Here is a 25,243-nt window from a genome sequence, read left to right as displayed (position 1 = left end):
TTTTTCTCATTAGCTGATAAAAATTAAGTTATGGAACTTTTCCTTTAAAAAAAATCTTTTAGGAGGGCAATTCCTGCAGCTGCTCTTGCAACAGGGCATCATTGAGAAGAGAAAGCACCTATCACCACCACGGGTGAAAAAACCTTCTGTAACAGAGTGAGAACAGGGGGTTTTGCTCATGGAGGGCTAGCTCATACAGTCATAATCAAGCACAACGGAGAAACCTCGGAGCCTCAGCAGTCACGATGCAGCTCTTGTAACACCCTACCTACAGGCTTTTCCCAAACATCCCCGTAGTTCACTGAAAAGGGCTAAGGTGGTAAGGGTTTCAAAATCAGCTCTCTCCTTTCCCAGGGAAAAACCCCAGACAGCTGGAGTGACTCTGGAAATTTCCGCCTGTTTCGGGCCACAGGATCCCATCACCACAGAGTGGAGCAGGGCCAGCAGGTGCAGATGGGGAAGGAGGGATTGAGCTTCCCAAGCACCCAACGCATCTCCATGCCACCCGCCTTCCTGTCCCCCCACCATCCCCCTCTTCCCTGCACATTTGGGCCACCCAGCACAGCACTACCTGAAGAGCTCGGGGACACGTAGGATGGCGCACTCGCTTCAGGCACTGATAAAATAAAAATGTTAAAAACAGCAGCATTATTTTTTTTTTTTTAGCTTTAGTTGAATAATGCAGTGATGGGGTGCTAAATATCCCGCTGGGGTTGCCAGCATTTGCTCACACCAGGCAGGCTGCTGAGCTGGGCTCCCTTCTGCATTCAGCTCTCTCATAAACCACAGCAGACCACACGCGGTCCTCGGCACAGCCAGCTACTGCCGCTTGTTCCTTTTGGCACCGCTACATCAGCCCATTTTCCCTGCCAGGAGCATAATACAGAAGGCCTTAAGGAGACTAGCAGACATCCTAGCTACCTGAAACAAGCAGGCTTTCAGCTTGCAGACAGACAGTTTGGAACGCCAAGTATTGCTAACACACACGTTTGTCAAGGTGGCGTTAGCCAAAGTGCTTTCTCCTTAACCCACAGGAATTTTTGAGCTCTTAGCAAGACCCTGATTTTGAGTGCTGCTAAAATAGTTTTCATTTGGTATAAATGTGAGTGTTTGGGGTTGCCACAATCAAGTTTTATACAGCCCTGGGGGAAAAAAAAAATAAGGCTCAACATACAAGCTCACGTTCTTGTCACCTTGCAAATCAGATACTGATTTCGAGACTGACTTGAAAGCAGCAGGTTGGGCATTAAAAGTCTTCTCTCTGAAGTCACACAAATCATCCAGATCAGGGTTTTATTTTCCTTTTTTTTTTTTTTTATTATTTCTCGACAGATGATGTCACTACTCTAATTTCCTCAACCCAGAAAAATTACTGAATCATCCTGTGGTCATGTATTTCCAGGACAAATTTGGAAGGCCAGGACAGATGTTATAAAAAATTCCTGTCTCCTTTCCAAAAATTACAAGGGACATCTGGACAGGAAGCAAATATTTGACAACAGAAGCATCTTGTCTGCTGCTGACAAAAATAACAAGAAGAAATCCTCCTATGGTTCCTTTCCACCTCCCCCCCCCCATTTTTTTTTTAGTATTCAGAGCAGTTCTGCTAAATTACCTCCCCTAAATGAACTCATTTCAACAGTTTGGCTCACACCCACTTTGCAAATACTAGGTTTTACACTGCAGAATGAGAAGTGCTTTGCCTTCATGCCCAGGTGTGTTACAAGGCTGCTTTGTGTGATGCCAAGACAGGGACAGCCCTGTGGGATCACGGACAATGCAAAACGTGGTTCTCCAGCAGATCATGGGAACACGAATCACATTCTCACTGTAGGTTTTGGACTGGACGCCCACAAAGATCCATCAAGGGTGTCCATCTAATGGCCGAGAAAACTGTGAGGAACGGAATTATGCAGCCAGCAGGTAGGCGACGAGCTGTGAAAGAGCGGAGGTGGCGCGGTGCCCTGCGCCCACAAAGGCAGCTCCCCACGGCGCACGGAGAGGTGGCGGGCGGCCAGCTGGGCTGCTCCACGTGCCCCGATGGTGTCGGCGGGGAAATGATGCCCCGGCAGCACGGGGCAGCGGTGCCTGGCCAGGAAAAGCGACCGAGAGCACGCATGGACAAGCTTCCGCGTCAGCTTTCAGAGGAAAGTGGCAGATCATGGAAATGGCAGACGGGATAGCAGTCCCTCAAGGAAAGTACGACAATGGTACGTATTTAGATTACACATTAAATTTGGTATATAAAAATTTCCAGAGAATTATTATATGTATTCCCCCCCCACCCCGAATACGAGATTCAGGAATTTATTTAACAGGTTGTGGTTATTTACAGTAAAGCCACTGCACACATCCTACCTCCTCCCACGGCAAGGCAGCCACCCCTATCCCTAAAAGCAAGCGAGATGGGCAGCTAGGATTCCTGCACCAAATACCACACAAAGCATAACCTGCAATACAGCCTCAGGAGATCAGCAGCTGAGCTAAGCTTCATTCTGCTACAAGACACACAATCAAAAATACGAGCTCTGCTGTTCAGAGCTGACACTTACCACTGGCTCACCGAGCGAACACTGTGAGCCAACGCGGCAGAGTAACACGTCCCTTCAGCAAGCTCATTTCTCTTGAGAGCTCAAGAAATTAGTTTGACAAACCCAGACCATCAGTACGTATGTTTAAGAGCTGAACTGACGTGGTGGCACTACTCCAGCACAAAGTACAGGGAGCTGCATTCAGCAGCTCCGTGTCCCTATTAAATGAGAATGCAACAGGTTTTTGAACTTGGAGGCCAACTTCTAGCTGTGGCACGCAGCTGAGACACCAACTCCATCTTTTGTCGGGAGAGCAGCACCTCCTTCCACCCGCAAAGCTGAACCATCTTCCAACCTGCACGCCCTTGACTTTGCCACAGCATTTTCCATCTCAAAAACGAACATTCGCACACTGATAGGAAGGACTGAGGGACACGGGGCCAGTCCCGCAGCACGGGGTTTAACAGGGGAACTTCTCGCCACAGCATGATGGGCAGGCCAAGAGCCCACTTGGCTGGAAAAAAAGTCATCAGATGCGTTCATGGCAGGAATAAAGGACTACCAGGCCCATCAAGGACTGGCAGGTGGAAAGATGGCCTCTGGCATCTCAAGTCATAAATTAATAGGAGCTGGGACAACACACCAGGATATCCCAGCTGCAGACCCTTCCCCAGGTCCCACTCTTGGCTCTGTCGGACGCTGCAGGCTGGCCTGAACGGACCTTCCCTCAGTCAGTGCCGCCACAACGCCGCCGTACTGCTGCCGGCCCAGTGGCAGCTTGTTTTACCGCGACGCCAGTCACCGTGCCACCCATGCAGCAAGCTGCATGGGCCAGGCTCCACGTCAAGGTCTCTTGAGTTAGGAGATGCTGGGATGAAGGCTTCCTGTCCCAGCTGCTTGTGCAACCCATACAAGCTGCTGCACAGCCTCTTAATTACGTGGCGCATGTGTGTTACCTAGACCTTTGCTTAAATAAGCACCAAAAATGTTGTACTCCTAGAGAGAGAGAGCATTTCTCTCACTTGTCCCTAAACCAAGTGTAGCGCAGGTCTTGGTCACTGCACACCACTCAGCTGGCTGAAGGACAGTCACACATCCTCCTTGGGGACCACCAACACCTGGCACCTCAGAAAACTTCTCGGAAACTCCCAGCATCTCTCTGATCCCCAGTTTTACAGCGACAGAAGAGACAAACACAGTAGATGGAGCCTCAAGCTCTCACAATATAAAAATGGCACACATTCGAGGAACAGCACCCCTGGACTCCAGGCTGCACCTCCAAGAGCTCCATGTGTCTTCCACACATCCCAAAGGTCTCAGACCAGCTCCAGGCGGAGGCAGATACAGTCAGCTGCCCTGGCCACGGCTGACGTGACGTGTCCAGCATCACGCCCCAGGTTCCTGGTGTGCAACCCCATCCCCACCGCCGCACTCACCCCCCCAAATGAGGTTTGCGTCTCTTCCGACCCCCTTGGGCTCACAAGATGATGATCTTCCCATCAAAAGGGCTGGGCAGACCTGAAAAATGGCCTCCCACCCAAAACGCTTTTTTTTGTGCCACAATGCAAAGATGAAAATCGTTTTGCTGTCGAGGAAAACATTTTGTTCTGCCAGAGACTCTGTGAAAACCTCGAGGTCAGAAAGTCTTAGAAATGTAAGTACAAATGGTCGTTTTCCAAAGATGAACAATCTAGCAAGCGTGTGGCAAAAAAATCTCAAACTCCAAAGCACTGCATCTAAAGAAAAGCCACATTAAAAAAAAAATAAATTACTCAAGCTGTCTTCTTTCTCAAGCTCTGTTCTCCAAACAGGCCAACACATTTTGGCACCCTCTCAGCAGATAAAACTCTTAACACAAACAGCTGTAACTCAGCCAAGCTGTAAGCAAATAAAAAAGGACCGCTCCATGAGGAGATGGGAGGCAGTGCTACCAGCCCTACAGGCAAATCCTAATTTTCCAGCATCCTAATTTTGTGACACATCCACACTGAATGCTTTCACCAACCCTTTTTTTTTTTCTTGCATCCCTCCATTTGTTAATGATACACTCCGAGTAAATTTTCATTTAGAAATGACTAAGCTGCGAGGCCATTAAGGAACTATTTCTCACTTCCCACAGCTGTGATTCAGAGCTAAATCTGAGATAATCATTAGTCACCACACTCACGGTAGCAGTAAAGTAACATAATGACCTGAATTACATGCCATTTCTCTTAAAGGACTTTTAAAATACCAAAGCACATGAGCACTGTGATCAAAGTACAAGTTCAAGGCAGAGCATATCATTAAAGAAGTATTAACATGGCCCGTAAACACCCCTTATCTTTTGTGGGCATGTACAGCTGCAAGTGTATCTAAAATACCTGATTTCAGATAGAAAAGGTCTTTCAATTTTTAAAGGCTATTTTAAAGACACCCTCCAGGATCAACATCAGCCCAGTAATAAATGCAAGTATGCCAGTACTTCTCCTGAAAACCCTCAGGAAAAACAAAATCATTGTGGCCTAAATCTAACTTGCATCTGCAGTGCACATGTCTGGATAGCTTGGGGTCTTCAGAATCGTTTGCTGTATTGCCTAAAATCCCTTGTAGGAGCTGCCCAAGGAGCATACAGATGGAAACCTATGCACGAGTTAAAGGTTTTAGCAGGCAACCTCTCCGAGACTTAACCGGTGCCACCCAAAGAACAGACGAGGCCAGATCCAGGAGTCCCGCAGCAGGAGAGGAAACACTGCTGATTCACAGTGCTTTGACCATCTCTTTTCCAGCCGGGAGATGGATTTAGGTGCTGATCCTGGGGCTCAGCCACTGTCCCCGGTCACACCTGCAGCTCTGCTAACCCCACCAGCAAGCGGTGCTCAGCTGCACTCATCCAAACACCCCCAGCCCCTGTGAGATGGACAGAAGTCCCGAAGAGCCTGAGGCCCCACTGGGAAGGCAAAAGACTGACTTCAGAGCATGCCAGCAGGGATCAGATCTGGTCCCAGGGATGTAATGGGTGAACACACATGCCCTGGCAGAAAAGCCTGGCCACTTGTCCCCAAGAGCTCCTGAAAAACACAGCCCGCTGCTCCTGTGGCCATGGCACCATCAGGGACACAAGACAAGCCTTCCCAAAACCAAAGATCCCGGCACACAGCTCCTGGAGCTGGACCACACAGACTATTTTGTTCCCCATCCCCTGGGTGACTCAACCTCCCCAAACCACAGAAAGAAAGAGCCGTTCATACTTAGGAGACTGCAACTTTTTCTGTCCTTTCCTCCATGAAATTCCCCAAAATGAACAACCCTGCTTTCAGAAGACAGAGTGCGGTTCATAAACAAGCAGCTGGTATGCTGGCAGCCCTGCAAAACAGCACAAGTTAATGAAACAGCAAGGCAAGGGAAACAGACTGGAAAGGTAACTTTTTAATAGCAAAGGACTTCAAAAGAAAGAGGCAGAAAAACGGTAAGAGCTATTGGAAACAAAAGAAGTTGATAAAGAGCATATTGAGACAGTTAATCTGATGACCTCTCCTGGATCTTCAAAGAAAAGAGAGAAAGAGATAAAGCAAAAAGTGACAGAAAATAATACAAGGAGTATCAGAAAACCTAAGCACGTGATGAGCAATTAGAAAACAATCACTGTTTGCTATCACGGTGCAATGAGTAAGGGACTGCGTTTCAGAAAACACATCACACCTGTAAACCAAATCATCTGGTAAAACACTAGAAACACAGTCTTGACAAACACAACCAAGACCAAGCCATGTCGATTCACTAAAATCAGCGTTTTGCTGCCTACTGCCTGTTCAAGTGTCACTGTGATGAGTAATCCAGAACTGTTTTGAACATCAACATCCTTAAAGATGTTTCAAGATGTTTCAGTCTTTTTCTTTATATTCAAGGCAATAGTAAAAAAAATAAGCATGCAAGCAGATGAATCTAGGATTTTTTTTATAAACTCCTTCTACTTTTTGTTTTACATTCGTTCTCAACGAAAACAATAAGGCTGTACAAACATTTCAGCATGGCTTCCGATATCACACTTCATCTGAACTCTGCCCTGTGGCCGCAGTTTTTTCAACATGAGAATAGTTTTTAGGAAAAGAAATTAACCCTCTTCGTATTTCCTCAGTGGTGTCATCTAATGTTGTGTTTTTCCCTTTTTTTTTCTAAATAAAAAAAAAGATCTTTTTACATGTTAATTTACCTTTAAATAAGGATCTGTAACTTGTGATCACACACATGCAAGCCCTGCACGAGGAAAACTGAACCTCAGGAAGTAACAGCTTTGGGACCTACCCAAAGCTACTGAAAGAGCATCCTCTGCGAAACCGAGGGATGCCACATGCCGCATCACTCCGCTTCCTGGAGACACCGTCTTGGAGCCAACAGATGACAAAGCTGCAACACTTACCCTAGGAAGGCAGTTTCACTACCAGGGTCCATTCTCCCCTAAGCTTCTGTGAGAACATCCAAGGAAAAACTCAGCACAAACAGCCAGCAAGGAGGATGTCCATCTTCCTCCCAGCTCTCCCACCTCCCGGGCAAGCAGGAATGAGTTCAGCTGGGTCTCTCTCAAGCTAACCAAACACCTCAGTTTTGCAAGGTATTCTGAGTGGTATCTTCTGCGCACCCACATTTTGTTACAGGAGCAAGGGCTTAGATGCAAGCCGTGCAGCCAGTCACCCTGGCAAGGGGACAGTCCCTTAGGTACACTGCCAAGTCGACGGGCTTGGGCTGCCTCTCCAGAGCACACTGCACCGTCTGTATCCTTCTGCTTGTTGTAAAAACACTGCTCGGTGCAGAGAGGCAGCAAATGGAAGAAATACCAGCAGCACCACAGGTGTACAGAGAACAAGCTGCTCTTTCGATAGGACTGAAAGAACTACTCAGCCATGAATGCTTCACTGTGCAACAGCCCTCATAATAAACAAGGGCAGTCCCACAGCTCCATGTTACTCACTGCAATTACTTTAAGGTGTACTTACTCCTGAGAGTAAGATTTCACCATACGGGCACACAGGAGGCTTATGTAAGGAGCATTAAGGTCATCATTAAAGACCATTCTTCTCCCAAAAAGTCAGTTCTGAAAGTGGTCAGAAATAAATACTTCCTGCTGTCAATAACGTCTTTGAACTGAAGGAGAATGCCAGGCACAGAGAGGACTCCACGCCTCTTGTAATGTCACAGGCAGAAACCAAGGGAGCATTTGGGGGACCACGCTAATCAGAAAAAAAGATTCCCACATATAAACTCCCAGGTCTTAATCTGAATTAGGGGGACTTGCTGATTTTTAAGGGCCACACACACAGAGGTCAAAAATTTTAAGTTTCCTTCTTTGCGCCTTACCGTAAGCTTGCATTAATAAATGGGCGTTAGGTGAAAATATCCTCAAACTATCCTCAAACTCCAGGCAGCACACAGGGTGAAGCTGGGTTTTAAATCCTGGGTTTATGAATACTCAGCATGCAAAATCAGAAGCATGGCCAAATAACAGTTAGCTCACCTTGTAACAGCTAGCACTACTGCACCTTTTGAAAGCGGGCAGCTAATCAGCGTTGCCTACAAAATCCATTTTTGACATATTCTCAGGCAGTGAATAATGCTGGTAACATCCATTCTCCTCCAGAAGCGCATCTGAAAAGCCTCACAAAACGTTGCCTGCAGAAGGAAGATTACTGCATCACCCACACCATAAAGAAGTGGTAGAAACTAGGATTTTATCAGGAAAAAGGATTCAGGTTGCCGGAGGAAGGAAAAAAAGGGGATTAAGGAAGGTACAGAAGAAGGACCAGCTGCTGTACTGAAAGGGATCTCAGAAGACTGAATTAGTGTTTGCTTCTCATCTTCCTTTTCCAATCGGACCTGTCTTGGCTGTCCTGCTTACAAAAGATGTCATGAAAAATTCACCACCACACTCAAACTCCTCTGAGCTACAATAGTTAGGCGACTAGCTGCAGGTGCGCATAATGCTCTTGCCTGCTCTTTTTTTAGGCAAAATCTCTGATAAACCACAGATGCCTCAACCTTCCTGCCCCGTACCGTGTAAATTTCACCAAGACCAAATCCAAGACGCCTCGTGCACATGTGCAAATAACCGCATGCTAGCGCAGCTCGTTCCCTCGCTCTCATGCAACAACAGGAGTCTTATCAAAGGCAGTGCCTTGTCCTGTGCCTCCAAGTGACTTGAGATGGCTGAAAGCAAGGGGCTGACAAGTCCGCATAGCAAGCAAGACCTGCAGCCCTGCTTTGCACAGCACCATGCTTCCCTGGCCACAGACCGCGATCACTAACGGGATAATAGCGTGGTTTCATTGTAACGACTGAAAACTCTTACAATTAGCGAGATCTTACTCTGTTGCAGAGCTTGGCAGACAAGCACATGAAAATACGCTTACAGCTGTCAACAGCTAGCATCTGTTTTGACAGCCAGGGTACAAAGATCAGCCACAATCTTGCTTATAAAGGTCATTTTTCCACCCAGGGTGGAGGCAGAGCAGAGGGATTATTCTGGAAGTTCAGCAACACCTCTCTCCCGTCACAAGAACGAAGAAAATCCTCCAGTGCACAGCCCACACGTTGCACCTCCCCGAAACAACCCCTACAGCACAGGTTTTCGGGATGCCACAGAGGCGCGCTTCGTGAAGCGCCGCTTGGGTTGCGCTCCCACCCGGACACGCTCTGAATGCGTCAAACCACCTGAAAACCTTGCAGCGAAACAGAAGGAGAGCAGCCACCAAAAAAGCCCAAGGCTTGCGGCCGGGATGCCCGCACCCCTGCCAGCGGCCAGGGCAGCCAGCGGGACTGGCACCTCGCGTCCCGAAACGGCAGAGGGAGAGCGACGCTGCCCGCGACAGAGCGCTGCGGTTCCCGTTTCTGACTGAGAACTGCCCTGCCTATCAGAATTCTTAAACTTTTTTTCTTCTTCTTCTTCTCCACCCCCCCCCGCCCCGTCCCCGGAGAACTGGCACTGCCGAAAGCCGGCGGCTGCCTCAGCGGCTTCGGGAGGCAGGCGGGACCCGAAGCACCGGAGCGGGACGGCGGCGGCCCTGCCTCCTCCTCCTCCTCCTCGCCTCGCCGCGGCCCCGCCGCCGCCGCCACCTCCCCGGCCCGTCCTCCGCCCCGGCGGAGCGCGGCCCTACCGTCTGCTGGCTGCTCGACATGGTGGCGGGCAAGCGGGCAGGCAGGGCCGGCCCGGCGGCAGCGCGCTATAAGGGCTCCCGCGACACGTAGCACGGCCCCGGGCCGGCCCCTCTCACCCTGAGCCCTCCTCCGTCTCCTCCTCCTCCCTCCGCAGCCACCGACGTGGCGGGGAGCGGAGGAGGAGCGGGCTCGGCAGGGCACCGCGGCGTTACCTCACGGCCGCCCGGCCCGCCCGCCCGCCTCCCGGCGCGGCCGTGGTGGGCTGGGGAGCGGCCCCACAGCCCTGCGACGGGCACCGGCGTGGCGAGATAAAGGACGCGCTGCTGGGAAAACAGCTGCGTTCAGAACAAGCGACACCTTGGTGCTCTGTCCCGTGGGTGGGCGAGTCACGGCGCTGCGGCACCTCCAGTCGGTCACGACAGAGGTGAGAGCTTGCACCAGCTCCTCACGCAGCGTCCAAGGGCTCGCAGCCGGCCCTTCACGCAGAGCTGAGGCACAAGGCTACAATTCCCCAAGGCCTGGTTATTTATAAACTCAGGTCGACCATTTGGGACTTGCCCTATTAGTTTTGGCTTGGCTACCCAACCCTGCCTTCAGACGAGGGTCCCGCACACAGTCGGGCTTCTCTCTGGCTTGTCACAGAGGCACAGTCAGGACACGGGGGAAAAAAGGCCCATTTCACTGAGGTCGCTGCTGCCGAAACAGGTGTTTGGCTTGGCTGCGCCTCTTGGGTAAAATTCATCTTCGCTCACCACCACCCCTATGAGGGTGATGATGGCTCCGGCTCACACCCAGTGACAATGTGTGCATTCAGGGAGAGGCAGGCCCAAAGCGAAGGAACAGGGCGCCACGCGACACAAGTCCGCAGCCAAAATGTCGCCTCTGAGGAGTAACAGCACTACCAAAAAACGAGCATCTCTGTGTTCAGGCCCCTGACCGTTGGGCCAGGTTGCGCTGCAAATGCCGAGAAGGTTGGAAAGAAACGCGCAGGAGTCCACCAGCACATAAAATCAATCAGAAACCACTCCTGATAGCTTTTCAGGAAATACACAACAGACCTGTGGAACTTTCCACTGTTATAAAAGCCGAGATCTCAGGACTTTGCTGAACTGGAGGACAGACAACATCCCAGTGGAGTAAATCACACAGCATCCTTGGGATGACCCATGAGGGAAGAAACACTCCCAGAGAGTGTGTAATTTTGCCCATCATGGCTGGACTTCTTTCACGTAGCCTGAGAATGCACAGCCCCATCCAGCATTGCTCTTGTCCTCTGACCACTCCCATTCCCCAATCCCTACCAATCCACCAGGGCTGTGAGGACAGCTATGCAAACAGTCCTGTTTCTCCCCCAGGAGGAGATAACGAACTTCTAATCCTGTCCAGAAGAACAAGCACTCTCTCTAGGTCCAACATGTAAATGCTACTTTGGGCATGGGAGTTGTGGGCATCTCCTGGTACCTGTTCCTCACGCAACCACCAGCAGCCATTCACATCCTTCACCATAAAAATACTCCTGGTTCATCTCTGCCCTTCTTTTCAGAAGAGTTTAAGATGCTGATGCCATAAAAGAAGCCCCTAGAGGGAAAAGGATAGTGGGCTTTTGCAAAGCTCCTGAAATAAGTGGGAGAAGGACACATAAAACAGAAAATGGGAAACCCCAAGGGAAGAATAAAAGGAAAGACAATGGAATAAAAGGAATTCCTCAAATGGAGAAGGAATGGGGCCCAGTGTGGGGACAGAGGAGCAAGGATGACCTGCAGGTGAAGGAATGGGACTGGAACGATGGAAGGAGGCAAGTAGCACCTGTTCAACCAACTCCTGAAGCCAAGCAGCTAATACAGTGTGATCAAATGAACTAATCCACAGTGTAACTCAAGTTAAACCCACATTACATGTTGGACCAACTTGACTAAATAATACCCAGCTCACAATTTAGGCTCTCTCATTTCATGCCTTTTACCAGACTGCTTTTTTTTTTTTTGATTGTCCAGCTGCAGATTAAGCTCCTGCCATAAAAACAATAAAGCATGGTTGGAAGAACAAACAAGCACGAACGTGTTATCCATTGGAAAAGCATGTCCTGGTACAAGGGCACTGTTAAAGGAACCCTCCCGCAACCATTGCCCAGGCAGGAAACAGGCTCTGCCCCGTCCTGTGTAGGACATCTGGAGAAGGATGTGCTAAATGACAAAGCCTAGGGGTGCACAGTGAATGGAAGGTGTTGGTAAGCTTTCTCTCAAGCACAGTGGCATCCAAACATTGACTAAAGCTGCTTGGTCTGTTTAGCTGGTGCTCAGAAGCAACTTTATGCCATGCCCAAACCAGAGAACCCACAGCCAGCATCTCATCTTTTATTTACATGTGGATTCAAGTAAATTTGTTAACATGAGAGCTTCAAAAGTGATCAAATCAATGTTGACCTGGCAGGCAAGCCATGTAAAATCTTGGGGAAAACACAGGTGATTACAGATTAACCACAGTTGTCACTGCATTTGTGGCTCTGCTCTACAAGAACACAGCAGAACATGTTATCATCTCTGATGAGTTAATTACACATCTTAATTTCCTATTATTTTTCAGTGATTTTTTTTAATTGGATAAAAACATACAATATTCTCCTTCTAAACAGGATAAATTTTAAATTCACATCTTTACACACACACACACCCCATGTTAACTTTCTTTTGTGCAGTGTCAGTAAAGAAAAACAGTTAGAAGTGCCTGACAGACCACCACGAGTAGGGAAATACATCTAATGAAGAAAGAGGAACAATAAGAAGAGGCCTGTAAAAGAAAAGACAGAAAGAGAGACTTCTGTACTGACAGACCACTATAAAAACATTCTGGTCTGTTCAGGCCTGCTTTCTGACGTTCAGATAAAACTTCCTGTGTTCCAATTTGTGCTCATTGTCTCTTGACTGGGCACAACTGAAAAGTGCCTGGCTCCATCCTCTCTGTGCCCTCCCTTCAGGTGTTTATAGACATTGGTGAGATTCCCCTGAGAATACCCCATGATCCAGACCATTAATGAAGATGTCTCCAGAGGACTGAAACCAGTACTGACCCCTGGGGTACACCACTAGCCATTGGCCACCTGCTGGGCTTTGTGCCCCTGATTACTACCCTCCAGGCCCAGCCTGAAGTACAGCTAGATTTAGTACAGGCATATTTTGAAGGAAAAATAAGTTCTATCTCATTAAACATGAACAATAGAAAGATAAGTGGAAAAGACAGAAAAGTCATGCTTCTACGTAACAGAAAAAATAACACTAAGTGCGTTTAACACCTCCATGTCTCCCCCAGATATCTATCAGTGAGACAGGAAACAAGTCAATGTTATCTGCATTTGTTGCATCACTCTTCATTTCATACTTTATCAAAGATATCTCCTTTCTAGGAATTAAACTGACTGCTTATAACTTGCCTGAGAATTTAGCAAGTAAGAAATGTTTTGCATTAAAAAGATTGGTTTTTTTTCTTCCTCCATTTTTCCAGCATGATGCAGAAAATGGTGTGAACTCCTTTAATATTAAACTTCAAATAATTAAAAGTATATGGCTATTGCCTCAAGATTTAACTTGTGTGTGCTTTTCAAAGAAATAATAGATTATATATCATCAGAATCAGAAATTAAGCAGTAAAAAAAAATCTAGTTGCTTACCTCAAGAGACATTTGAATTAGTGACACTCAATTAATTTCATTAAAGAACCTCTCAGGCTATTTAACGAGCTGTAGGAGCCCCAGCCTACCACAGCTGGTGAAAGAAGCAGCATCACAGCAAGGCAGATGGGGTTAAAAATCTCTCCAGATAGAAAAAAAGGGCTCTTGAAGCAGCCTCCCTGCTCAGTAAAAAACTGCTTTGTGAATGATTGGGCAACTTTCGAGCCCTATTATATATGCTACAGCATTAAAGAGAATATTTTTATTTGTGGGTGTTCTCGTTCTGCTTACAGGATCCGAGACTTTTGTTTCCCTCCTTACTGGGAGGGACAGAAGCAAGTTATTCACTGGGTATCTGCCCTAGTGCACACAGAATGGGGATTATTCAGCACTCCCTTGGAAAGTTTATAATACCCTGACACTCTGATCTCAGAGAAGCAATAAATCTCTAGACAAACAGCTCTCTGAAGAGCCCATTGTGCAACCTACTGTTCCACTAACAGGACCCACAGAGAGGAAAATCTATATATAACTCCACCAAACAAGCCCTGTGAGCAACTGCCTGCGAAGTGTTTGCTACAGATAGCTTCCCACTCCTAATCAAAAATACCATCCTAGCATAACCCAAGAAATTACCCAAAAGTGTCAATACTCACTTGAATGCCTGTGTGCCCAGCACGACCGCTGGTTTCCTCGACACCCACCTCATCATCCCTAGCATAAGAGATTTAACAGCAACAAAGTATTTTGTCACCCAGCCCTTGCCCACCTGCAGGGTCACAGAGGTGGAAATTAAAACAGGTCACATCCTTGCTCGTAGGATGGTACCAACCTTAAAAGTACTGCAGCCTTCAGTCAAGCGTTGTGGAAGAAGGGTGTTCCTTGTAAGTACACTCCCAAATGGAAGATATAAAGGGGGGTCACCACCCCTGATTTCGGATGACTATATAGCCTGACATCCTTGCACAACCTCCCTCACCTTGCTGATATCTAGCAGCAGAAGCTTTGCCCAAATTAACACCGCAGCCTCAGGAGAAGGAGTGCAAAGATCAGTCACAGCGTTACTAGTGATGCCATTCCCTCAGCGGCTCCCACCTGCTCTGTGCTGTATGTTTGGGAAAGCAGAAGCCAAGGGTGGAGGAAGCAGGAAGGATGGCCAGGCTCAAACTTGTGTGCCGTGGAAGTCGAGCTCTCCTGCGTACCAGGCTATATGAGCCCTACAAGCAATCCTCAAACTACTCCACTACCACACTATGTTTCCTGTTTCATTAGCTTTCACAACACTAGGGAACCTGCAGACGAAGACTTCAACTTCAGTGGCTTGCTTCAACTTGAGCAGCTTGCTCAGTTTCACAGGTGATGAAGACAAAGTTGTATGCCCCATTTCATGGCTTCTCCAGGTTTGGTCAGATGACAACCAGCCCGAGGCAGAGCGATGTAAGAACAGCCTCGGCAACGTGGTTTGGGGTTCACTGCTCGTCTGCAAACAGTGAGGGAGAGGTTGCACTGAAGACAAACATTATAAGGACAACTCTCAGGAGGGAGCCCACAGGGGAAATCAGTGCAGAAACACCTATGAACGGCAGACCCGGGTTCACCAGCTTTTGATCCAAGAACAAATACAGACAACAGAGCCCCAAGGGAGGCTGTCACCCCAGCTGGTGGAGCATCACTCAGCCACTGGGATTCTAACAAATTATGCTCATCAAAATTTTCAAAATTCAACTTTCCACAAATTAATGCTCGTAATACCTTTGGCATCAGCCCCGTGATCTGTCATACCCACAAAGATACCAGCTCTGATACAGAACTGCCCCAACAAGCAGTTCCTGCTTACCTACCTCACCTTTCACGCATGATTTTTCATAAGCAATTTTTTTTTTAATCCTGTGTATAACTCAAGTCTGGATTTGCAGCCCTAAAATGTCGCTCATGAGACATCAGATCAGAAAATATCAAAGCAAAGCACAGCACAGTGTGTTGGTAGCTTGACCATCCATGCAGGCTGGCAGGGCACTGGCTGCTGGCATAAGCAATTAAACCTTTTAATGAGAGCAGGAAATCGTTCTATAATTCAAAAACAGGATCATCCCCAGCTTTGGGAGAGCTGCTCAAGAGAAAAGATCCAGAAGTTATAACAAACCATCCACAGAAACTTCCAGCCTTAGCAACACCCACTACTGTTGGGGACGGCTACAGATAGCCAGAAATCCTATGTTCAGAAGCAGTTTGCCAAAGATTTCACAATGGGAGTAAGGAGCCCAAACCAGAAACAAGTTTTGCACCAGCACAGGACTTTGCATCTTTAGAACACCATAAAACAGTCAAAAAAAAAAAAAAGGCAAAAAAGGAAAGCAAAAAATCATGGCTCTCATTTTGGAAGAAAGGATAGAGTTGGAGGGGAAAAAAAGTTTATCATAGCAATCGATGGCCTCCTATTACCCAGGCAGGAGATGTATTAAACTTTAGCTTAAGCTGTCAGACATCTTTGTATCCTTCTGTACCACACCACCACATCACAGAACAAGGGTGAAGAGAGCTTTTAACATGGGACCATCTTTACACCTCTCTCCTCCTCTAATGAGAATTTCACAGCCACCTTGGTGCTCTGCGGCTCCCATTGACTGGCATGCACGCTGCCCCTTCTCCATCCACACACCTCTCATGGCGCTTCAGAACTCATGCTAAACAACCTGGATCCGTGATTTCCAGGACGTTTTTTTAGTTGCTTCTCCTTGGTGACACAACTGCTAATGCTCATCATCACAGTCTCATTTTCTTACATGCTCTCCAGCCTACAACTGACAGCTCTGAAGGTTCGCAGTTGGTCCAGCCATTGGGATGATGTCCCCACACAGCAAGCCAACGTGCAACAAATCCCACAATCATTAGGGAAAGGGTGAACATTCTGCAATTACACGTCAGCTTCTTCCACCCTCCTTTTTTGAGCAGGTACAAACATTAGTCACATCCTTCCAGCACCACTCCATGCCCAGATCTCTAAACTAAGTCCTGACCGGGCTCCTTGATTTTTCTCACTGGCGTCTTTATTCCTACTTCTCTTTTTTTCCTTTGCCTGTCTTCAAAATCCAACAACGCTTTAGAGATTTCTCTACCAGCCCTGCAGAGGCCAGAGCAGCTCTCAGCTGCATTTTTCAGGCTGACTTCATGCTCTCTTTGCATTTGTACGGCACACCTACAACAGCAACGTGTGAAGCAATCAAGAAAGCAGTTCAGATGGAAGATTTCACTCCAAGGAGCTGGCAACTCAAAGCACATTGAAAACCCAAAGCATCATCCGGCAGGGTGGGTGTGCGGGCCCAAACCACAATCTGAACAGCTCCATATCCCAGTGTGGATGTCAGGCCACGTGTGCAGCATCACCTCATGAGATAGCACGGAGATGTCCAAGCAAAGGTGACTTGCACAGCAGGGGAGCCAGTGTTCATCACAGCCTGGGAGCCTGACACTCTAAAAAAGAAGGGGTATTTGTCAGCAAAATGACCTCAGGAATAGCCAGCAATTTCTGTCCAACCAATTTTCCACAGTTGATTGGGGCGGTTTGTAGATCCAATCATGGAAGAATTCAGCTAAGGCAAATCTTTGACATTGCAGTTTGTTCTGCTTATAGAAGTGCACTGTTTTCCTTGCACTCACCTTGAATAATGATTTAGTAACAATTGACTTTACAAAGCAAATTGATTTATCGAAGCAAAAGGTAAGGGTCTTTATCATTTTTGTGATATGTCATATTGCAGTAAAGATATTTATTTATTGTGTGTAATTCTCTGCTATAGATCCATTGCCTTTGCCCTGTTTGATTTCTTGTCCTATCACAGACTTTGCCCGTATCCCTATGTTGTTGCCTTTACAATACTGGAATAAAGATCTCAATTCCTGAAATGACACCAAAGGCTCATTTTCACAGACTCATTTTCCATACAGACTGCTGTAATCTGGGCGCCCAGGTGAGGAGATTTAAATCCACAGATGTCTTCTTCCAAAAGCGGGTTAGCACAGAAAAAGGCTTAAGATAGCCAGCCTGATATCTTCATGGATAAAACTGTCAATAATGCAGTTACGATAGAAGGAGAGTCAGACAGAGATTAAGGACAAGCCAAGGAAATGCAACCTTTGTAGGGCCAGATAGTGTTACAGATGGGCAAGCACGGGCAAGTAGCAAAGTCAACTCCTATCACAACATTTTGAGGTCTAAGTTCATCCTAATCCTCTTGCAGAGGAAGCAGCATTGCAAGATAGCAGCTCCGACCCGTCACTCCTCTCCTTCTCCAAACTCCACTTACGAAGATAAGCTCTACAGCTCCAAACACTTTTTCAATCAGCCCAAGATAAATACACAGTGAACAACCCCGTGGTCTTCGCTGGCTTCATTGTTCACCCATTTTCGTTCATCTTCACTCTTGTGTGGGGACAGATGGTTTAGGATTTGCAATGCACCACTGGATTTTAACTTTTAGTCGTGCCTTTTCTCCATTACATTTTCTAGTGCAGTTTGCCACGTGGGTTACCAGACAGGTTCTCTAGCCAAGACAGACATACATTACCAGCAACTAAGATAAATGACCATGCCTACAGAAAAATATCTTAAGGAAAACTTTTAATTTATTCTTTTGTGAGACTTCAGGTTTGGTGAACTTGATCTCAAGTTTGTAATTTTTAGAGTTATTTAGAGAAGCCTTTTTTACCACTCTCCTAGAAAAGCCATTGTTAATAAGAGGAAATAAGCTTTGTTAAAGATTATTAGGTTGTCATTATTTACTAGCTGTGAAATGTTTTGGGAGCTTTATCCAAACATTTCATTATTTATTTATTTTCTATATAAGCAGTGTCTTTGAAAATGCATATTGCATACAAGGAAATACTAGAAAAGAATGTCTCTTTATTTCTTAGCTATTTCTTTCCATTTCAAGTCACTAAGAAAACACCTAAGTCCACACTGCCAACTGTGCTCCAGGAATCCCTTGGCAAAGATACAGAAAGTGATATTTCATCCCATGAACCTCAAACATAAATTGAATTATTGGAACAAAGGGAAAATGGGCACACAGCAATGAGAACAAGCACATCTTCAGCAACCCAGCAGAGATGATCAAACAACCATGTTGTTCCTGGCAGCTTTCCCCTGGCAGAAAAGGCACACTGAATGCTTTGTTTTGTAGTGGCTGGGCCCAGCAGAACTGATATTATACCAGGAAATTTCATAAGAGGCTGCAGCTATGTCCTGAGCACACCGTTGCCCATTAGCTCACCAGAGCAGTTCAGTGGTTCACATCAGCTCAATTCCCTAAAAAGTGTACTGGGTTGGTGGAAGGCTACTGTACTTGTCTTGTCCAGGATGGCACTAGATTGAGCAAATACCTCCTCAAGGTGTGCTTCAGTGATCTGCTCTCCTGTGCTCACAGCCCACCTTTAGAAAGGCATAAAAGATAGCAAGGCACTAAGCAAAAATGATGAGGCATGTTCTGCTTGCTGAAGAGAGACCAAGAGACGAGGCTTCAGCAGAGCACCTTGCCTGGAGTCACACTGCTGAAACAGCCACTCGTTCCCTATTGTCAGTATAAAGTAGGGAGACGGAGAAAGAAGAGAGCTTCGTGTATTTGTTTGCTCTGCTTTGTTGCGATAACAGGACCTCTGCTGCATCCTGAATCTTTCCACCTGGATTTCAGCAGGCTCCTGCGCAGACATTGGTTCAAGCCTCAGCCCTTCTCCATCTGAGGCAAAGGGACGCAATGCAGACCAGTGGACACTTCCATTCTCCCCCTGCACAAAGGTAGCTCATCTTTCATGAAGCACCTACACCCAAGTAGCCACTCTACCACTATGCTTCCCAGCCCTGAAGGAAAACTTACTTTTTCTCCCCCCAGCCAATGACCTTCTCTCCCAAGTCCAACATCATGCCAACACCGGACTGCTACAGTAAGTTAGCTGACGTATTTCTGTACTCTCTTGGAGCTACTCTCTTACATCACTGTCAGAGAAAAACAAGTTGGGTTTCTCAAAATGGGTTAACAGCCCTTTAACTTTCAGCAGGATCCAACGGCAGTTGATATTCATGCTGCAGCAAATCAAGTGGTCCCAGTAACTGAAATATAGTTAAAAACAACAATGAAGTTCTCTATTGTCATACAGGACGGAAACAATTTCTCATTTACCATGAAAGCTGCCGCCTCCTGTTTAGTTTCCTGATATACAGGCTACACAAGAGAGCTTACAAAGTAGGTCACACGAACTTCTGCAGTTTGCTTCGTCTTGCCTCATTCAGCTGGATGCCTGCAGTTCAAAGAACCACGTCCCGGTCTGGGTTTTACTTTTACCTCAAGTCCCATGATGAAATCTGGTTTGAATGAGCAGATGCAACACCTTCAAGAAAAAACAAAACAAATACAAAACAAAACAAAAAGCAAGCAAACAAAACCAACAAAAATAGAAAAACAAACAAAGAACCACAACCTAACACAGGGAAAAGGGACTTTAACTTACCAAGATTTACCACCTCTTCCCTGACTGACCAGGGACACAGGGAACATGGGCTCAGGACAGTCATGTTACACTGGAAGTTCATTACCGATTTTCCATTCATTACCAATTTTCATTATTTTTTTCTTTTTTTAACATTCACTACCAATTTTCCGTGGAGAGGTTTTGCAAGGAGAAAGCACACGCACTAGCCAGAGATGGAGAAAGGGGAAGTAGAGATCTGCTGCAGGGTGACACGTGAGCATCCATCTCACCTGACCTCAGCCCCAGAAGAAGAATGGTGCAGGGGGAAAGGGGACACCTGCTGATACTAGCTCTTTGTGAGCTGGAAAATCCCCGGAGAGCTTCCAGGCTGGGGGATCCACATCAGAGCCTGCTCTGGCTCCAGAGGAAAGACTAGTCACACTGCGCCACACCAAGGCCTCCAAGGGCTGGAGAAGAGCCCTGTAATTCTGGGTTATGTGAAAAGAAATCTGAACCCCAAAGGCATTCCTGTGAAGCCAAATCTCACGAGGGCTTTGCATATGCTTCATGCTTGAGAGGGCTGGAGGCACATGGCTCCAGGCACTGGGTTTTATACAGCAGCACTGGATCATCAGAGCAGTGGCTGTGCAGGCAAATAGAGATGTTTCTAGGCACACAGAATATAGGTAGTAACGCTCTATATTATAAACAAATCTGTTATACACAAACCCATGCACAAGAAGTGATCTGTGACACCTGTCGAGAGTGTTCTTCAGCACCAGATGGGAGCCAATGCACAAAACCTCTGCAGTGCTACAGAAAACAGCCCTCAACCACACCAGTAAATATAAAAACCTCAACTGCATAATGATTAACCTTCCCAAGAGGGAAACGAAGGGAAATGCCGTTGAGCCACTTGCAAGGCCTCATCTGGAAAACACAGTACGATTGTGATCATTCATGTTCTAAACAGCTGAGGTGAAACGAGAGCCTGTACACAGAAGAAATAAGTCAGGTGAGAAGGAGAGTCAGGAGGAGAGATTAAGAGAGATCAACTTACCAGATCTGGCAAAGCAAAGACTGGAATGAGACGCAGGCACCGTCTCTAGAGATACCAGGCAGGTATGTGAGTATATGTTGGAAGGCAGAATTAGGACACAAAAGCCACATCTATGGTTAGGCTGGAAATCAAGCGACGAGGATTTACAAATCTGTCTTTTGGCAGTTATACCAGGAAGTAACAGCTTAGGTGTTTTTTGAAAATCATACGTGGATAGGGTTGTGAAAGACATTCTGTAAAAATGGTAGCTGTGGAGGACACGTGTCAGCCTATGATATTTCCTCCTCTGAGCTGTCAGGAGAATCGTGGGGTGTCCCTGAGAACAGCACACTGTCCCCCTGACCTGAGCCACTACACATTTCCGTAAGCTGAGCAGTAATGCTTCACATGCATTAAATAAACTGCACCTAATTAAAAGCAGCACAATAAAAGAGCACAGCTGACTGGTTGGAGAGGATTAAGAACCAGTCATTTATCTGTGCTTCGGCCAAAGGTATCTAGCATTAGAGGAGACAGGGATTACAGATATGGCTGTTGGACTTTAAATTGCCAGAAAAATATCAGAACAATCGATTAAACTCTTGGTAGGCATGATGGAGCCAGCACTCAGATAAGTAACAGCTTGCAGCTACTGCCCAACACAAATCACAGTGCAAACTGATTTTGTTCTGTGGCAGAGATGTGGATGCAATATGACAAAGGCTAGAAAAGCCTTGTGATGCTCTCATAAAACATGGTGAGTGATGGCTACACCAAGGCAAAGAAACCATAGATACAGAACCTGTTGGAAAAGCAGACTTAGAGGGTAGTTCACTCTCTGACTGGAAAAAGGTATCCAACAGAGCCCTACCACGGTCAGATCTGAGTCTAGTACTGCTCAATCCCTTCCTCTGACACATGGGAAGCGCTTACTGCATTGACAGCTGGCACCGCTTAACAGATGTGCTGGGGAGTCGATGAGAGTACCAAACGCCTTGGAGAAACTGTCGACAAGGTAGAGGATGCAATTCGAGAGGGCAGGGGGATGGAGAAGAGGAGCTCTTAAAATGCCTTTCTACCTTATTTTCCTATCATGCCGTGCTTTGAAGCCATGCAACTGATTGTTTCAGAATATTCCTTCTGCCATTCACCTCTCATACATTTACTCTACTAAACCAATTATTCATGAAAAAAATATCATGAGTAAAAACACAGGTTAATGAAACTTCACAAATGTTAAATATGAAACTTTTCCACTTTTTACAGGTATTTTTACATAGCCAAAGAGTGAGCAGTAAATTGCCTCCACTAGCAAGAAGGAATACATTATACAGAGGATACTGTTTTCTTTGAGAAACAACCATAGAACATTGATTGACAATACTTTTAAACATTGTTAGGACTAACCCAGTAGGAAATACTTTTGACACTTTCAAAGGTGGAAAAAAAATCAGTTCAGCTCTTCCTGTTGGTTAAAGCCAAGCACAGGTATTCCCTGGGTTAATGTCATTAAACCCTTTAAAACCTGGGCTGTTCCTTGCCATTTGGGCTTGATTGCTAGTGAATGGCCATCACACAGAGGGACTCACTCTTCCCAAAAGGCGCTGGAGGTATCAGTCCTCAGCTGTCCTACCCCAGTATCGGGGAATACAAGGGCTTTTCCCTCTTCATGCATGGATGTGACTGCTATGATCTGCTCAGACCCCCAGCATCATGCCAATTTCTCAACTGAGTCAGGAAGAATTTGCTTTCCTTCCATCAGGTTACTTTGAGAGAAGCTTGTCTTGTTTATTTAAAGCTATAGACTGAGAAAAAGTCAACAGGCATGTGGATCCAGCCAGTATGGACTACTGGCTTTCCAAAGGCTTTCAACAAGTTCCTTACCAAAGTCTGCCAGGGAAACTGAGTATCTATACGTTGGGATAGAAGGTCCTGGTGAGGCTGAATGATGAGTTAAGAGGGAGCAAGCAGAGGGCCAAAGCAGTTAGTTTGTGAAATGTAGTCCTGCAGGATCTAATCTGCAGGATTTCATGGTTGGAGTTGATGATCTTGGAGGTCTTTTTCAACCTAAGTGACTCTATTCTGGGAACTACAGGCCAGTCAGTCTCACCTCTGTGCCTGGCAAGATCATGGAGCAGATCCTCCTGGAAACTCTGCTAAGACTCATGGAAAATAAGGAGGTGACTGGTGGCAGCTAGCATGGCTTCACTACAGGCAAATAGTGCCCAGCAAATCTGGTGGCTTTCTACAGCGGGGTTACAGCATTGTCCCCCTGTGCTCTGCTCTCATGAGACCCCATCTAGGGCCCTGCACCCAGCCCTGGGGCCCCAGAGAAGGACATGGAAATACAAGAACAAGTCCAGAGGAGGACCACAAAGATAATCAGGGAGCTGGATCACCTCTCCTACAAAGACAGGCTGAAAGAGCTTTTAACTTCTTTCCCAACACAGATGCTCCAAGGACTCTGACGAACTGCTGGTATTCAGGACAACACAATACTGAAACAAGATCTGTATCACACAGAACAATCTAACAACTGCAAGAATACATGCCAAGCATTGATGCTTGCATAATTTCTGACATACTCAATTAACGTCGTTAACTTTGTTAATTGAGCATGTCTTCTGAGCTGTTACCTTTTTAAATCAAGGCTGCTGCAGACTGAATTTCCAGTCTAGCAAGTGCCAGGTTCAAATGCAATGACAGGAGCTGGCCCTTCACAAAGCCACAGCACCTAACACATCCCACTGCAAGGCCATCTAAGACTTTGGGTTCAGAAAGCAACAGGAGAACCTTGTAGAAGAAAAATTAATTAAAAGCTATACAAAAAGCTAATGCAAAAAATCCTAGCCCTTCAACAATAATCCCTTGCTTGAAGACCAATTACTTGATTTTATTAAATAGCCACACAGTAAGAGCTGTGCACAAACTGTTCAGCAGTACCTCAGAAAAATAACACTTGCTTCAAACCCTTTCTGAAAATAACTTTAAGAAAAAAAATCCCCCACTGTAAAGACCACATGCCATCAGCTCAAACCTCCTTTTTTCCTCTGTCTCCCAGTAAAAATCTCCTTACTGAACTAACTTGAAAAAAACCCTAAATGCAAGTTAATCTCTGTACAAATCTTCCTTTTCCAGTTACGGAAGCAAACAAGGGCGGGGGGGGAGTGGGGGGAGAAAGCCATATGCCTTTACAAACATCCGCTGCTATCAGATCTGGAAGCAGAACTCAGCTCTGACCTAGCAGGTATTCCAGACAATGAAAATGCCTCTTCAAAAACTATCAGAATATACACAATTCAGAAATCAAGTTTTCTACTTACTAGACCACAAAGACAGGCAGAACACGAGTGCTACCGGTGCAGGTGGGGATCACATCTCACTTTTTTTCTTGCTGCATTACAAAGAGGTTCCAGTTCCCAATCGTCAAAGGAACATAAAAACCAGACAGGACTTGTGCAGTGAAACCCACTTCTGCAACACGCAAGAAAAGCATGGCCTCACCAGCACATGGTGACACAGATGACAAACGCTTGGCTGGCCTCAATATGACAAATTCACAGGACGAAGAAGGGTGGGAGAAAAAAAAATCTCCCTAAAATCATGAAGTTATGAGCTCTCACTGGACAATTACTGTCACCATACGTTGGTAGGCTTTACCAGTACACACTGCTTGCATTTGTAAATAGTTCCTTTTTTTTTGTCCATAACTGACTACCCTTCGCTGAGGCAAGAAGAAAAGAGAGACCCTCACTCCAGTCCACTAAGGTCAGGCTGGTCCCATTTCAAGACTCCGAGCATCAGGAGGCATAACCTGTAACTTCAAGCCCAAGAAAGCAAGTATTCAACAACTGGCAGAAAAACTATTATTTCTGTCATACCAGCAACTACAAACTAGCAGTAGATTTTACTAACTCTTTGAAAAGTTAGGCAATTAACAAAATGAATGTTTAATACATAATAAATCCTTTTTTTTTTTAAAAAAAAAAAAAAAGACAGTATGTGTAGGGGGGTGTTTCTGTTTTTCTTTTCCAAAAAGCAAGTCAGACATGGTTAGAGTCACTTTGTATCTGTTCCTATGACTATACAGGTATGTTAAACAAAACAGCATCAATCGTTTTCTATTTCAAACTGTCTTACAGACTAATACTTCTGAGAAATGAAGAAAGAGTCTTTGGTCAAAGATTATGTCAGTCCAGTCACAGCACGTTTATGAAAGTGTTGCATCCTCAGTACACGAGCACTGCAGGCAAACCTTCATTTTTATGTACAACTGATCAGAGAATTAACAAATTAAGTAACTAATGGATACTCAGTAATAAGGATCTGTTGCTAAATACCTACAAGAAAGGACAGGTTAGAAAGTACTGCATGATGTATGTTTGCAATTCTTCTTTATCAAATCAACAGCTTCGATTT

At 46.1% G+C, this 25,243-nt stretch overlaps 1 protein-coding gene across 2 annotated transcripts in view; it reads right to left on the bottom strand.

The window, feature by feature from the left end:
* The window catches only part of PAPSS2 (3'-phosphoadenosine 5'-phosphosulfate synthase 2), a 35,148-nt gene extending 21,798 nt beyond the window's left edge, over window positions 1-13,350 (bottom strand). Inside the window, exon 1 of one of the 2 annotated variants that reach the window (XM_080598471.1) lies at window positions 13,324-13,350. In XM_080598471.1, coding sequence (XP_080454597.1) covers window positions 13,324-13,335 — 12 coding nt within the window. In that variant the 5' untranslated portion in view covers window positions 13,336-13,350. Of the gene's footprint in view, window positions 1-9,658; window positions 9,794-13,323 lie in introns of those variants that run through there. The other variant, XM_080598470.1, reaches the window with a different exon arrangement.
* Between the last annotated feature and the right edge of the window lie 11,893 nt (window positions 13,351-25,243).

This window comes from Anser brachyrhynchus, assembly GCF_964034855.1.
Source record: "Anser brachyrhynchus genome assembly, chromosome: 6".
Taxonomy (NCBI): Eukaryota; Metazoa; Chordata; class Aves; order Anseriformes; family Anatidae; genus Anser; species Anser brachyrhynchus.
The sequence above is the reverse complement of the archived record's forward strand: the minus strand, read 5'-3'. Positions and strand labels throughout refer to the sequence as shown.